The sequence below is a fragment of the Podarcis vaucheri genome, assembly GCF_965113315.1.
Source record: "Podarcis vaucheri genome assembly, chromosome: 15".
Classification (NCBI taxonomy): domain Eukaryota; kingdom Metazoa; phylum Chordata; class Lepidosauria; order Squamata; family Lacertidae; genus Podarcis; species Podarcis vaucheri.
In genome coordinates this window covers 43,123,853-43,140,388 of record NC_138753.1, presented here as the reverse complement: position 1 = coordinate 43,140,388, position 16,536 = coordinate 43,123,853, and the positions used below count along the sequence as shown (strand labels likewise).

At 44.3% G+C, this 16,536-nt stretch overlaps 1 protein-coding gene across 1 annotated transcript; it reads right to left on the bottom strand.

Moving 5' to 3' along the window:
- Nucleotides 1–404: 404 nt before the first annotated feature.
- On the bottom strand, nt 405–10,606 carry NEFL (neurofilament light chain). Its single transcript, XM_082200897.1, has 4 exons — nt 9,243–10,606; nt 3,957–4,081; nt 2,323–2,633; nt 405–1,058 (listed from the first exon to the last, which is right to left on the bottom strand). Exons 1-4 carry the CDS (start codon nt 10,299–10,301, stop codon nt 862–864), a joined length of 1,692 nt encoding a protein of 563 aa, XP_082057023.1. The 5' UTR covers nt 10,302–10,606; the 3' UTR covers nt 405–861.
- Nucleotides 10,607–16,536: the final 5,930 nt, after the last annotated feature.

The window sequence follows — 16,536 nt, the reverse complement described above, 5'->3', positions numbered from 1 at the left end:
TGTTATCCCAACACATCCTCTTCACACTCTTTTTGTTTCATTATCTTGGCTCCAACAATTATTTTCCACCAGAGGCAGGCTTAAAGTTGCTCACTGTTGCATGTGGAAGCTCTTCAGGCAATAAATGAGATGCTCAAGCAAAGCTTCTCACAGCCTTGCTTCCTGAAGATGCCCAGGAGCATCTGGTGGTGTTGCCATCACTGAAATGGATGGATTTCACCATTCAGCATTGGTTTCTTCACCATCAATGTGTTTAGTTTCAAATGTAGCAATCAGACAAGGGCTTACGTGGGAGTAAGCCCTACAAAACATGATAAGTCTTACTTCCAATCGTTTATAGAATTGGCTGTAAACTTTTTGCAGTACATCATGAATGGGAAATATTGAAGACACACAACAAAAAATTGTGTATGCAGCTTTGTTTTAACTTTATTGACTAGCTTGATTTCACAGACTTCATTGTTGTTATTATTGTTAGTCACCATCCAAGGTTTCCAGAACAACTTTGAAAGTAGCTTTGACATATATATATTCCCCCCCTTCCCTACTGGCTTCCCTGCTTTTTAAAAATTTGATTTGATTTGATTTTTAATATACGTAGGTATCTATTTGGGTTTGAATCAGTCAAATTGCACGTTGCTCTGGGACTCATTAGAAGACACCATGCTTAGTTTGGTAGCAGCCAGTGGGACACATGGCAAGCGTTAGGGTTCCTTTGCATCAAAGGGGGAGAGGGGGAACAGAGGCATAGAGACAATTAACTTCTTTAAACCTAAAAACAGTAGGGGGATTTAAATACATGGCACAGCAATTTTAGCTCAGTCACTTAAACTATCTGGGAAACCTACATCCAAGTCTATATCAATCCTTCTTCTTCTCTTTAGGGGCTTCTTCTTCACCAGCATCCTCTTGTTCATCTTCGCCTTCCTTTTTCTCTCCCTCATCTGCTTCCTCAGCAGCCTCTTCTTCTCCTCCCTCTTCTTCTTCTCCTTCTCCTTCTTCGCCTTCGCCTTCTTCCTCTTCTCCTTCACCCTCTTTAGATTCTTCTTCCGTGGCTCCTGGAAGAAAAGGTACAGCAACAACAAAAAGAGTGAATGGTTCACTGCAGCACAAAGGAGGCAGAGTTGGCAATGGATGCTGTTCTATAGTCACTTGGAGAAGACCAGGAGTAAGCCCTGCTTGAAAGCATTTCATGGTAATACATTTCTCAACATGAGAAGGCAAAGGAAGGGGGCAGAAGGCAAGGGCAGCAGCTGCCCCCCTCACTTCCCGGGCCTTCCCAACATGGATAGTAAAGTAGATTATGGGTTGTCGCCAATGCTGATTCTGCTCCAAACAGACCCACTGAAGTCCACAGACACAGAATCACAGAATTATAGAATTGTACAGTTGGAAAGGACCCCAAGGGTCAACTAGTCCAAACTCCTACAATGCAGGAATCTCAGCTAAAGTATCCATGACAGGTGGCCATCCAACCTCTGCTTAAAAACCTCTAACGAAGGAGTACACCAACTTCAGAAGGAGTTCGTTCCACTGTGGAACAGCTCTTACTTTTAGATTAGTACAAAGAGGATGGGTTTAAATTCCAACAAGGGGAAACTCTGTTTTGTCCAGAAGGCGGGTGCTTGAAATAAGTCAAAGTTTATGAAGAGCTTTTTGGATTAGTCAGACATCCAGTGGAAGTGAGGTTCATTAATTTCAGTGCATCCACTCTGAATAGGACTAGCATTGGCTACAACCCTATGTTTGCTCTACTTATTAATCTGAATGAGAAGGTTCCTTTAAAGCAGTTTCTGTGCATGCCCAGGGATACTATGCACCATGATGGGGAAGAAGGGGGTTCATGCTTTACCTCAAGTAGCAGAACATATTGGGCCAGCCCTGTTTCTGAAGTCTTCAAAAGAGATTTTAAAAATTATTTTTCTGATTTTAGCTAATCTTGGATTCTTTGATTCTGCAAATAGTTCTGTTTAAATGGAATAAAGAATACACTGGAACCAACAGCACTCTGCTCCATAATGGACACCATCTCATTGAAGTAATTGGAACCAAAGCAAATTCAGATAAGAAACTTCAAATGTGCAAATTTCTGAGATTAACTTACTAGTGTTTTTTTAAATAAATAAATAAATCCTTACATATCATACTATGTTTTTCATATCAGCAAAAGTGTTGTTGTTGTTTTATAAAAATCAGTATCTACAGGCTAAAGCTCCTCTACTGGCTAGCAAGGCCAATCTTACACTTTAATAACTGTTGATATATACTATTGTTGTACTGTGTGCTCTTTTTGTTAGGGAAGGGAGAAAACAGCAACTGTACCTTCTTCCTCTCCTTCCCCTTCTCCCTCTCCTTCCCCTTCTTCTTTCTCCTCTTCCTCTCCTTCTGAAGGGGGAGACTCTTTGGCCTCTTCTACTTTGGATGCTTCAATTGTCTCCTCCACTTCAATCTGTTCTTCTTGCACATGGCTGGAGTAATAGGCAGGGAAGGAGCGGGCGGACATCAAGTAGGAACTGCTCTGCAAACCGCTGTAGGCTGACCTTCCAAAGGTGGAGCCGCTCTGCGTATAACCACTGCTAATGCTTCCAACGCTGGTGAAACTAAGCCGGGTCTCTTCACCTTCCAGAAGTTTCCTGGGGGAGGGGGAGGAAGAAGCACATGAGCATCAGGCAATCAGAATAATAGAAACCAAGATGGAAATTTATTAAAGAAGATTGCTATTAGACAATGATATCATGTCAATGGATTTACCATGAGTAAAATGCATGCGCTCAGACACACACACACACACACACACACACACACACAAATCAACCATATTTACATGCCCAAACCAAAGAAGCAGCCCTGAGGAGATGGCTTCTGCTCTCAGAAAGCAAGCAGCCTGGGCTCAGGGGCATAGAAGCACCCATTTCAAGCTTGCCACACTCTTCTGACATCATCAAACAGATCTCTGTTCTCTACTTTTTGCCTTCTACCCACCTTCCCTTGTCTTTTTAGTTTGTGACATTGAGGGCATGGCCTGATCTTCTATTTGTCTGAAACTATAATTTTATAAAATACATATAATCTGCTGAGCTTCAGTTTCCAAAATGCACCCTTTGGGTGCGTTCCAACTACTCCCAGAACATGTCTGAGAGTCAGGAGGCTCCCATCTTCTCCATCTGGTGCCATCTGTTGAGGAGCTATGCATGATCATCACCATCAAAGCTGGGCAACCATTTCTTTGAGACAGAGTCTTCATCTGCTCAAAGAAACTGCAGATGACCAAGGCTGTATGTGGCATCATTTGGGGGCAGGATTCATGATTCATGTCAGCTGAGGACTGACACTCAGATGTTCATTTTCACATGGGATTCATGTCAGCTGAGGACTGACACTCAGATGTTCATTTTCACATGGGATTCATGTCAGCTGAGGACTGATACTCAGATGTTAATTTTCACATGGGATCACCCTCACTAGATGGTTGTGATGGTGTTGAGGCTGCCTTCAAAGTGCCTTCATGAACTTCATGGCCTTCATGGCCATACTTTCAATACTTTCATACTTTCAATGGCCATGAAGTCTGGTCATGAAATCTATTTAGAAGCTTTGTCAATTTTTAAATCTTCACTGGTCTGTGAAAGATCAATGCAGCTCACAGCTATACTGCTTGCCAAATGCCAACAAAAGTGTTAATTCTAAGTTTTCAGTAAAATCATATGTTAGAAATCAGTTACAATTCGTTATTTTGGAACTAGCTGAAGCAGAGAAACTGAACGAAATATTTAACTCCCGTTGTCAAACATTGCATGTGTAAAGGCCACCACCAATTTCAGCTGAAAGCACTTAAATAAAAAGGTGAATTAGGACCACAGTCTTCAACACAAAAATAAAAATAAAAAATACATTTATTTATTTTTAGAAGGAGGGATAAATAAATCTGTGATTGCTGAACATTTTTCTGAGATTACCTGTATGCTGCGATTTCAATGTCCAGAGCCATTTTCACATTGAGAAGATCCTGATACTCCTTCAGATACCTAGCCATTTCACTCTTTGTAGTTCTCAGTTCATTTTCTAATTTGCTGACTGTATCCTGTTGGGAGCAAGGACAGAGATAAGAGCACGAACTCGTTCATTCTAGTAAAATTCAGAGAAATGCTACCATTGGATGGGTCAGAGGCTACATTCTTTCTTCCTTGACAAAGGAGAGTGTTCCTCACATTCAGTGGTCCAGTCACTTTGTAATGCTTGAAATTTCAAAAGGTATCTGAAACGTCTAACTTTTTTTCATGTAACCCATCACAAGCTTGTTTGCATTTCCACAAATTAAAAAAACCAAACAACTTTAAGGAGGGTTTGAAAAATAGAGTTGTATTTATTCTAAGCTGGTCTACTCTGTATGCCCTATGTGTTATGCTGGGTACATGCCATATATTTTAAATACACCTCCTGCAAGATTCCCAGGAACTGTAGTTTGCTAAGGATGGTGGGAACTGCAGCTCTGGTAAACAACAGTTCTCAGAATCCGGGGGGGGGGGCTACTTTAAGTGCTCTGTGTGTTCACAGCCTAAATCAATTTTTTTCACTGCTGAATTTGTTGTCGTTATCCATGGTTAAGAATGGGGCTAGAAACCTGGTCCACAATTTTTTTAAAATTGATTTAAGATTTAAAGAAAGCGAGTTTATACCCAACCTGTCCTAACATAATGCTTCTACATAATGGGCACAATTCACAGAAGCCCAAGACACACCTATTCCCTTTGCTTTCTTTACTTCACTTGCTGTAGATTGGACAAAATCTTCTTATAATGCTGGTCTCATTCAAAAACCAGCTAAGGCTACAAACTTAGGAGAACGTCCCATTGAACTCACTTTAACTCGCTGCTGATATAGGTAAGTTTGCACTCTTGCAGCCCCTTAAAGACTAAGAAACATTGTCACATCAGATTTCATGGGCTAGATGAAGTGTTCCCAACCTTTTTGGATCTGGGAACACATCTAAGAGGCTCGCAAGATGCCTGTTTCAAAGAAGAAAAACTGGTGGTGCTCAAAACCTCCCCCCTCCCTCAAACCCAAACAAATCAGAGATAGAAAGAAACAGGCAATACATCCCAAAACAGGCACACTTTCCCCAAGCAACCAAAACAAAAATCCACTAAAAAAAAGAAGAAGCTTAAAACTTCAGAGGGGCCTGGAACCTTGTTGAGTACCAAGGATTTTCTGAGATTGATGTGGTGCCCATAGATGCCATGATGGGAACCCGAGGGCTAGGCAGTGCATCTGGTGAAGCAGATTTGAGTCTACAAAAGCTTGTGCCATAATAAATGTGTTGGTCTTTATATTGTGCAAAAAGACTGGTTTTGCAGCAACAGAGTAATATGGCTATGATTCTGGAACTTGTTTCATCAGATCAAACTCCAGAAACAGTCAATCTTAAATTCAGCTGCTGCTATTTTACTAAATTGTAGGTCAAATTGACAAGAACATATTCCATTTGCAGTCCTCAAAGGCTACATTTAGAGGGTTGTTTAATGCATAATGAGCTCCCGGTAGTTCTTTTTCCCTGCGCTTATCATTAATTTTCCCTGTATCATTTGAATTTTTTAGCATGATCTTGCTAATGAAAGTCATGAAGAATTAACACAGTTTCCTGTTCATTGGATAGCAGCTTTTTAGTTCAGTCTTCCAGCATAATAACAAATAGGCATGGCATAAACAAAGAAACATCATTTATTTTAATATAATCCTTATGAAGAATCACACATACAAGCAAACACCCAGAATTAAAATTATATTCATGTAACTGAATAGTACTTTAACTATGCATTGTTAATAGCATGTATTTGATTTTAGCTGTTGACTATAATGCTAAGTCCAGAGAAACTGGAACATTTGGTTTTATGCTAGTTTTAACTTCATTGCTTATAATGAGACAAAGGATGCAACGGGACTTACTTCTGAGTAAGTAGGCTTAGGATTGTATTGTATGTATAGTTTTGATCCAAAAGCTGAAGCTTAATAATTTTATAGTTTGTGCTGCCTATTAAATTGTAACAGTTATTTATCTGAATTAACTGGAGTATTTCTAATTCTTTGTTTCATAACAGGGAGCATTTTATAACAGATTTTTTCTCTCTCTATCCCTGCAGATATCATTGAATCATAGATAGAATCATAGAATTGTAGAGTTGGAAGGTACCCCAATACAATGCAGGAATATATTGAACTGGGAATATATTGTATAGTTGCCAAAGTGAGGAGTTTCATATCAGCTTTTCCATATCATTTCCATATCAGTTTTGAAAGGTGGTTTCCCCCCTCTTTTTTCATTTTGAGAACTTTCCATTTAGAAACAACAACAATGGAACTTACTATTTAATGTATTCTTAGCACTGTCCTTTTTTTTTTTTTTGCAAGGCACCACAAAGTAACAAGAATTAAAACAGAAGAAAATTTAAGTCAGACGCATTACAAGGGTTTAAGTTCATTTGCTCTTGTTCTTACCAAACTTTGTTCGATAAATTATGGGGTGACCCTGAATTTAGGTCTTAGTGTAACAAGAAATTGCATTTTTAAAATCTCTACCAACTCCAAAACCTCCCATACAGCCTAGTTTAAAAATGAATTGAGCTAGATAAATTGGAATCTAGATTTAAGATTTTGATTCTGAATTATGCTTTATCACAAGGGGCTAGATTAGAATCAAGGGACTAGATTAGACTCAACCTCCAGTCATATGATGCTACAAAGATTATTTAGTTCCCTTTAAATATTGAAGACCCCAGGGAATAAATTGGCTTAAATCTAGATAGGTTTGTGTGGTGTGTGGTGATACAGCTGGTGCCTTAGAACTTAAGGATAAAAAGGATAGATAACATTGTTACATGGCTAGGAATCTTGTATTGCAGCAAACAGGCATTGGTTTCAGACCCTGGTGTGCTGGACAGCTCCCAGGTTAAACTGGGTGGGGCAAAAGTGGAGGTGGATGTTGGTGCATCCTCCAGCAGATGTTGGTGCATTGCACCAATACCTACTAGGAGGCTGCTGCCACGTTTTGTTAGGATGAGAAAACCTAGCTCTTTGTCTAGGACAAGAGACAGGAATTACATTCTCCAAATGTATTAAATGGAATGCGTGAATTTTAGCCAACATAAACACTTTAATCATGGCAGTATTGAACTTGCGTAGATCCCAAAATGTCTCAAACATCTAACATGGACTGATTGAGAAGAAAGTTATCAAGGGGTGATGGATACAGGGGACATTGCCATTTGATGGGTGACTTTTACAAACTCAGCAAGATTTGCCTGGTGGTGCATCTATGGGCAAAAGTGACAGATAATACATAATAATGCCTACTGTGATATGCGGTGGAAAGGACCTGTTTCCTTCTCCTTAGATGTGTCATGTGGTAACCAGATAAAGGGCACGTATTTGATTCAAAGGGTGTTGTGATGAGACCTCCTAAAGACCCAAACAAGCAGCCTAATTCACAATCTAAGCAGAATTTAAACAGATATATGACATTTGTGTTTACTATGACATAACCCAACTACCAAGTGAGTGCTTATGGGACTGCACAGATAAATCTCATGGAGATCCATGAGGCTGGACAATGTTTTCTAAAACCCCTTTCCTGGAAGAAGAGTCCATTAAAACCATGTACCCAAGCAAACTTCTTCCCACTTTGCATTATAATAGGCTAAATCCCAAGCATCTTGAGCTGTGGATTAGGGTGGTGTTCTAGACCACCCTCCATTGGTTTCAGCAGAATTTACTTAAGATTCATAGTCAAATTACATACTTGCATGGGAGAGAAAAAAGGGGGTGCAAAGTAGATAGTTGGCAACCTCATGCCACACATGGAGATACATCATTTTTCCTGCCCAGTCATACAGTTCAGTCTCAATCTGACTGAATCTCCACACTGATGAGAGTGAGTGGGTAAGTGAGTGAGTGAAAGAGGGAAATGTCACAATACAAAATTGCTTGGAAAATAAAAATTGGGGATGGGGAGCCGGGGAAGAAACCATGCTAATACCTATTCATTAGCAAGCACACATGCCACACGGACTGTTATTAAGAGCACTGGGCTATTTCTATGCATTTTCTAGCTGAACAAGTTCTGGGGTTGACTCACTTCAAGCCCGTGTCTCAGGGGTCCCAAACACTCTACCTTAAATGAGAAGATGCCACCTGAAAGTAAGCGCCATTGATGGCATCGGAAGTGGCTTCCCAGTCAGTGCTTAAGACGTCTGTCAAGTCAGAGTGGGTCTGCCTTGTGCAGCAGAAATGTCTGCTGCAGACACACCCATTGTGTCCTCTGGCAAACAGAAAATGTCTGGATGAGAGCTACACATCCTTACACCCACCTTGGACCCTATCATTGGATAGCAGCTGCCCAAGCCAAAGTACAAAGGTGTTAAAAGACACACACAACTGTGCTTTTCAAAGTCTGAAAGCAGTGTGTCTATGCTGAAGTTAACCTTTTCCCCCTCTGCTTTTTTTCTCTTATAAAAATCCTGCCACCCATCTTGGGGGTGGGGAGGCATATGCACACTCATGGCTGCATAAAGCATGGAGACTCTCTTTCATACAAAGGAAACAGAGCGGGGGGGGGATGCCAGCGTTAGCTTCTCCCCACTCAGTTGCAGAGGAGAGGATACCTCCTCCCATGGGCAGGGTGGGGTGGGTGGCTGCTACCATGAGGCAGTGAGGTAGTTGCCCCAGGCAGCTGATTTTGAGGTGTCATGAAAGGGCAGCAAACTGATAGCTATTAATCATGCACTCCAATGCAGATCTACTCAGTGCGTATAGGACTGCAGTTGTACTTAGTTTCCTTCTGGGAGAGGGAAGAGAAGGACACCATTTTCTGCTCTGCCTTGGACAGCAAAAAAAGGTGTATTGGGTTGGCTCCTCTCATTCATGCTCTCTCCTCTCTTCTGTCTGGTTGCAAATGAAATGCGCTCAACAAAAACTCCACCAGCATCCTAAGAGCCAGGGATTGGAAACCTGCGCCCCTCCAGAGGTTGTTGCTCTCCACTTCTCCTCAGCCCCAGCCAGCGAAGCTGGTGGGCTCTGGAAGAGCACAGGCTCCCCATCCCTGGGTCGGGAGTGCCACCAGACCTACAAATCCCCAGAATTCAGCCATAAAAGCTCAGTGGGTGACCCGGACCAGTCGCCAGCGCTTTGGGGGGGGGGGCTCCTTGGAAGAATGGTGGGGGTGTCAGTGTAATAAAAGGATAAAGACCCACCTGGAGGGAGGCGATGTCGGCGTTCTGCTTTTCCTCCAGCTCCTGCAGCTGCTTCTCGAGGGCTTCGTTCATGCCACGGGTGGCTTCAATCTCCAGCGTCTTGGCCTTGAGGAGGCGCCGGCTCTCGGAGACCTCGTCCTTGGCGGCGCGGACGGCGTCGGTGTTCTTGGCGGCGCTCTCGGTGAGGACGGTGAAGCGGCTGCGGAACCACTCTTCGGCGTTCTGCATGTTGCGGGCCGCCAGCTTCTCGTACTGGGCGCGGATGTCGCGCAGGGCGGAGGAGAGGTCCGGCTTGGCCGAGACGTCCATCTCGACGGAGAGGTGAGCGTACTGGATCTGGGCCTGGAGCTCGGCCAGCTCTTCCTCGTGCACCTTCTTGAGGAAAGCCAGCTCGTCGAGGAGGCTGTCGATGCGCTTCTCCAGCTCGGCGCGGGCCAGCGCCGCCTCGTCGGCACCTTTGCGCACCTCCAGCAGGCGGGCCTCGGCGTCCTCGCGGCTGAGGATCTCCTCCTCGTAGCGCGCCTGCATGGCCCGCAGGGTCTCCTCCAGGCTCTCCCGCTCGCCCTGCAGTGCCTGCTTCTCGTGGGTGGCCTCCTCGGTGGCCAGGCGCAGCTCGCGGATCTCCTGCTCGTACAGCGCGCGGAACCTCGACGGCTCGGAGTGCTTCTGCCGCAGCACCAGCAGCTCGGCTTCCAGCACCTTGTTCTGCTGCTCCAGTTCGTGGACGCGCTCGATGAAGCAGGCGAAGCGGTCGTTCAGGTCCTGCAGCTGAGCCTTCTCCTGGCTCCGGATGGTCTTCAGGTCGTTGCTGATCGCCGCCACCTGGGTCAGGTCCAGGCTGTCCACCGAGGGCAGCAGGGAGGAGGAGGACGACGTGTAGCTCCGGCGCACCGACACCGACGAGACGGGCGCCGAGAGGCTCGAATAAGTGGAGCGAGCCACCCCATAGCCGCCGCCGCCGCCGCTGCTGCTCCGAGCGCTGGACAGGTGCACCCGGGAGCTGTCCACATAGCGCCGTTTGTACGACGGGAAGTAAGTCTCGTAGCCGTAGGTGCTCATGGTGTCGGCTGCCGCTCGGCGCTGCGAGAAGGGGAGGAAGAGGAAGAGGAGAAGATGCCGCCGTCTAACAGAAGGGGAGAGGCTGCTCTGCGGACTGCTGCTCACGCTCGCTCTTATTTATACCGCCGGGGAGGCTCTGACGCAGCTACGACAGCTCGAAGGACTGGGTGCCAAAGGAGAAGAGCGAGGCTCTCTGCGCAAAGGGAAGGCGGGCAGGCGGAGCCTTTCCCCGGCCGGCCAGCCAGACACCCCTTGCCTTTTCCGGCCTTCCCAATGCAGGGCCCCGAGTATTTCCCGTGGAACGACTCGGCCCACCCCCTTCCCTTTTAGCCACGCCTGGTTCGCAACCCGTCACGTCTTTTGTCGTGCTCTTTCTTTAAAGATATAATTTCACTGTTACTATTACCTGCAATAAAGTGTTGCAGTGCAGAGCACGACTGTCCAGGGTTCTAGCCAGCCACGCCCTTTCCCTGGACTCCCCCCCCCCGCCCGCCCGCCCATTATTGGATCCAAACAGTTAGCCTTATGAACCGACTCTGCAGGCTCAGGCTTCGCCTCGCTAATTTTTTTTTTGGGGGGGGGGTCGTCTTCCCCGGAATGATGTTCTGAACCTATACAAAATGTAGAGGTTCCCCCTTGTCCGTGAGTGGAGCCATTTTGGCCACTTAAGGATTAAAACTCTGGGTTTCTATTCTCACTATTATATTTTTATGTTGATAGCTTGATGAAAATGGCCAAGTCAATATGCAGCAGTGAAAAGGCTAAATCCCATGGTAAGAAATGTTAGGAAAGGGACACAGCTGAATGGTCAGTGTGACAAGAGTTGCATTCCTAGGGCGGCTTGTTCCTTTCCCAGACATTTCTGTAACTGTTAATTTCCACAATATATCTGAGCTTCCACACAATGCAAAAGCCACTTCCAGAAATATAGTGGAATACAGATAACGTTTAGTGCTCATTTCCATGTTATGGTCTATATTCTGCTGTATTCTGGAAGTGGCTTTAATTCATATGAAAGTTCAAATATAATGTGGAAATTAACATCAGAAAAATTGAATAAAGTGCTGTGTGAATGCAGCTACTTTATATAAATCTACAGTTAGGCATGTTTCTGATACTACTACTCCCTGCCTGCCTCCCTGCCCCCGCCCCCACTCAGGTGCATTTAACCTAATTCTCCTTTACAATAGCAGGTATGGCAGTGAATTAGCTAGACCAGCATTAATTTCCCATGGTGAGCTGGATTAGAGCCAATAAATTGAAGCTCATTCCAGATAAGACTGAAGGATTGTTAGTGTATGGCTCCTTTGATTGCATAGGTGGAGTTCAGCCTGTGCACAGTTTGGGGGCACTTCTGGGTCTACCGCTGTCACTGGAGGCACAAGAGTCTTCAGTGGCTCAGAGTGCCTTGCACCAGCTTCTGCTAGTAGCAACTTTATCTGGGTAGGGATAGTCTGGCTTCTGCTGCCTACACTCTGGTAAACTCTAGGTTAAATTACTGTAATGCATTATATATGGGGCTGCCTTTGAATGTGACTGGAGTGAGGTTTGATCATATAACACCAGTCCTCGCCCTGCTGCATTTTGTGCTCTCATTTTGCATTTTTATCTTGTGAACCACCCTGTGATCTTCAGATAAAGGGTGGCCAACACATTTTATTAATTAACAAAACAGCAGCAACAATAACAATGTTCACCATGCCTTAATCTGAGCTACATCTAAGCCCCAGAGTTGGTTCTCTGTGCCACAGCATAGCAGGATGTTGCTTTTAAACATACATGCCTCTAAGGCATTTATTTGCTTCCTTTCTCCCAACTTTCTGCTAAGTATCTCTGCCCCCTCCTTTCACAACACGCTTTGAGGCAGGTCCAATTAATCGTGGCACCATCTTATGAGTTTCGTGACTGAGTGAGGATACAAACTTGAGTCTTCTCAGTCCCACTGCTGAGCAATGCCAGTCAAGCCTAAAAGACACAACGTCATCAGAGATCCAGATCTCTAAAACTAAACAAAACACAATATAAGAATCTGCCTTATACCAGATCAGACCAGTTCAGTATTATCTCCTCTGATTGGGCAGTGCCTCTCCAAGATCCACAGCAGCCAGGAGTCTTTTCTGTCAGCAGCTACCCCTGGTGGGCTGAACTCTGGCTTGGCCTTCCAGAACTCCCTGTCTGGCCCTCAGGCCTCTTCCAGATCACACCCCCACTCCCTAAGCCACACCCCTCACTAAGCCTCATTGAGCGCTTCTGCCTGGGTGAAATGTGTCCTTGAATTTTGATAACTTGCTTGCCAGAATGGATGGTGTGTGTGTGTGTGTGTGTGTGTGTGTGTGTGTGTGTGTGTAGAAATGTCTTCCTTTTGTGTGGAATATAGCCTACTCTACACAGAGGTGTTCCTAGGCACCCTTTTGCCCTTGGCAAGGCGCTGCGTTGGTACAACCCCCCGAATCACTTGCACCTTTGGCAGAGGAGTCTTTGGCAGAGGAGCCAGGCCACCTGGAACAGCCAGAGTGGAGAGGCATGGCTTTTGGTGCACGCACAAATACACACACCCCAGGCCTGTGCCTTTGGCAGGTGCCAACCTGACCGACCCTTAGGTATGCCCCTGACCATACACAAGCTGGATGGTCACCAAGCTGTGCTCAGTGTGCTGTCTGCAGTGAGCTAGGGTGGCATTAATAATAATAATAATAATAATAATAATAATAATAATACCAGCCTCTCTGGGTGGCTTGCAGCACATAAAAAATGGTAAAACATTAGGCATTAACAACTTCCCCAAACAGGGCTGCCTTCAGATTTCTTTTAAAAGTAAGATAGATAGTTGCTTATTTTCTTGACATCTAATGGGAGGGCATTCCACAGGGCGGGTGCCACCACCAAGAAGGCCCTCTGGTTCCCTGTAACTTCACTTCTCGCAGTGAGGGAACCACCAGAAGGCCCTCTGAGCTGGATCTCAGTGTCTGGGCTGAGTGATGGGAACAGAACAGAACACGTTATACAGACTATACAATAAACCAATGCAACAGTAGAAACTAAAAATAAAATAAAAATTACAGTTATACTAAAATTAAAATAATCCCCAACCCCAACTAAACGTTTATCCCACCCCCCAACCCAGCAATAATAATAATAATAATAATAATAATAATAATAATAATAATAATAAATTGTCACAGATTAAAAACTATTTTAAAACATTTAAAATGTAACCTGTATTTTCCCAAGTTTCTAAAGTTTCTTTGGATACTAACTACAAAAATGATATTCCTTCCATTATCTTTGTTGTTGTTGTTGTTGTTGTCTTTCATTTCCATTTTGATGTTATTTGTGCTGGGTAAAAATCAGTGGACACAGTTTTTCTTTGAGGCAAGGTGGTAAGTGGCTAGCACTTCAAACACTATAAAAATTATAAGCACTATATTTATAACAATAATAAAACAAAGCTATAAACTAAGAAACCAGCTGGTTTACCTCTTTTATTTACAATTTTTATTTATTATTTTTAAAGAGTAAAAATTTGTATTCTGAAATAAAGAAAGGGTACCAAAATATAGGAACTGCTACAAAGCAAAAAAAATAAATAAATGCTAAAGGTAAAACTTTTGAGAGTTCTTCTGTGTCACATGTGTTTTTTTTGTTTTTGTCTAGCTTTGGCTTGTGCAACCATAGCAAAGTAGCTGAAGGATCAAGATTTTTAGCAATGTCATTCTTGATGGATCAGACAGCAAGTGATGTGAACCTCTCATCTGCCATGGCAAATACAGGTGTGGTTTGATGAGTTTCCATTTTAAGAAGCTCACCACTAACAAATACAACCGGAAGCCTCAGGAGAATTTGTAGTGCTACCCAGCTATTTGATAAGACACCAGTCATTTTGGTGTCGTGCACACACTGCAGGGCACCTTGTGGTTAGTCTATTCCAGGTAGTAGAGTGTGACAGAGATGGCCCAGCTCAACACAAAGATCTGCACCCCTCAAGGTTGAAGTGGTTGCCATTGGGGGGGGCTCTGCGTAGATTCATACAGTGAATGGTAGCTTTTCAAAGTGGTACAAGAATTTCCATGTATTCTGTGAGATTCAAGCTGCTCAAATTGCTCTTCAACTGAAACATGAGCAGTGTCAACAAGAGTGTAGAAGGACTCCTGTTTAAAGATTTCTTCTGGACACTGGCAGAGGAAGAGGAGTGGGGGGGGAGTGTACCGCCCCCGGCAGCGTGATCCTGGCAGGGTACCATCGCTGCTCCCCCCCCCCCGTGCGTGCTGGGTGCCCCCCCTTGCAGGCAGCATGCCCTGCCCCCAGGACACGCGCCACAACCCTGTGGGCAGTGCACCCTGCCACCAGGACGCACACCAGCCCCACCTCCGCCTGCTCTCTGCCCCCCCCCCCGGTGCTGGAGCATGACGCTCCGCCACTGCTTCTGGATGACTGCACTTCTTACAGTGAGTCTGATCCTCATAGACATATTGCCTCCTCTTGCAGTGCTTACAGGGGCTCAGCATCAAGGGTTTCTGGGATTTCTGTCACTGTACTAAAAACCACCTCTGCATAATCACCTGTACAATTTGATGAACACCACACATTTTCTCATGAGAAAGGCAGCAGTTATGATGTCCATTGTGTGGGATACTTATTGCAGTCAAATCAACAATTCATGTTTTCCTAGATAGGCACATAACAGGGCCTGAAGCTCATTGAGTTTCCCTGTAGTATTTACTAGAGAGATCTGCGAGATCACTTCCCTTTATATGCCCAGAAAAGAAAGAGATGTATCTTAATATGCTCCTCCCTTCCTGGGCACACACTCGATTCCCCATCATGTCTGCAAGCATCAGCCTGAGCTCCAGTTCAGGCTCCATTTTTAAGCTAGACTTTGGTATCTGTTAGTCACTCAGTTAGCAGTTTAAGCTTGCCTACATCATGCTGCTGTATCTGCTATTCTTGAAGATGTAGACTGAGTGAGTAAACGTTATTTTCACTTTTTCTCTATATTGTGTGTGTGGTTATTATTTTGAGGGGCAGAAAAGGGGGAAATACCAGGAAAATCCAGTCTGCCTTAAAGCATCCTGGATTATTATTACTAAAGGGTTAAAACTAGCCTATCCAAGCTTCCTTTTAAGCTGCAAAAGCATAGCACTCTGCTGAACTCACTAACATGAGGAACAGAGGATAATATAGATCCTCTCCTAGCATCTAATCAAATCTCAACACACTGTTGTTGTTGTTTAGTCGTTTAGTCGTGTCCGACTCTTCGTGACCCCCTGGACCAGAGCACGCCAGGCACTCCTGTCTTCCACTGCCTCCCGCAGTTTGGTCAGGCTCATGTTTGTAGAGCATCACAAATCCATACTTGCAGTATTCGCATACAACAGAATGCCGTACTATCTCAAGAACTTGAACTCCATTGGCTGGTCTGCTAGGCACTGTGCTGCATGGCAGAGACCTGCATCTGCTTGAGGCAACTCTACTACTTCCATCAGAACATCATGGACTTCTTTTGTTTAATATCAAATAGGCTTCATGTTTTCTAGGCGACTTTCCTGGAAAGTGCTACTCAGGGCTTCATTGTTAGGTTCGGCACATTGTCTTCTAACATCTGCCACCACTGAACAAATAATAGCACCAAGACCACTGCAGCGTGCCAAAAGGGTTAATAGAATCCTTTGATGAGGAGGATGCATCTGAAACTCATTAGTTCAGTGTACAAAGTCTTGCCTGGACATCTTTTCTTCCACACTTCATGTTGGCACCATTATCATAAGCTTGGATGTAGCAGTTCTTACTGTTAATGTTGTTGTTCCTAAGTGTTTTCAGCAAGAGTTCCAGTTTATTCATGAACTGCCCCCAGTCCTATGAAGCGTTATTTTACACAACTCTTTCCTCCATCTTTGTCAACAAATCTCGCTCTGAATGGCATTGTCTTTGAATAACTTTCATCACACATTCAATCCCCTATTACAGAGGAATATTTAGCTTTGTCCAACCTGTTTTGTATGTCCTCTTAACACTTCCTTGGCCATAAGGGATATCAGTTCATTCTAAATGGTTTTTCCAGTGGTAATCCTTACACTCCTTTGAATATACATGTCAGAAATGCTCTCCCATTACCTCATCATAGTTGCCAAGCAGCTGTACACACCCCAGAAAATTTTCTCTCTGTGAGCAGCTTGTCCAAACATTCCTAGAATGCCAAGTTGAACGGCCTAATATTCACTACGGATCTGAGCATGAC

What these genes read in the sequence shown, in the direction of transcription:
- NEFL (XM_082200897.1), bottom strand. Translation starts at nt 10,301, where the DNA reads ATGAGCACCTACGGCTACGAGACTTACTTCCCGTCGTACAAACGGCGC. An exon ending in ATTGAAATCGCAGCATACAG is followed by an intron (nt 2,634 to 3,956) that starts GTAATCTCAGAA and finishes CCCCTCCCCCAG; the next exon opens with GAAACTTCTGGAAGGTGAAG. An exon ending in AGGGGAAGGAGAGGAAGAAG is followed by an intron (nt 1,059 to 2,322) that starts GTACAGTTGCTG and finishes CTTTTCTTCCAG; the next exon opens with GAGCCACGGAAGAAGAATCT.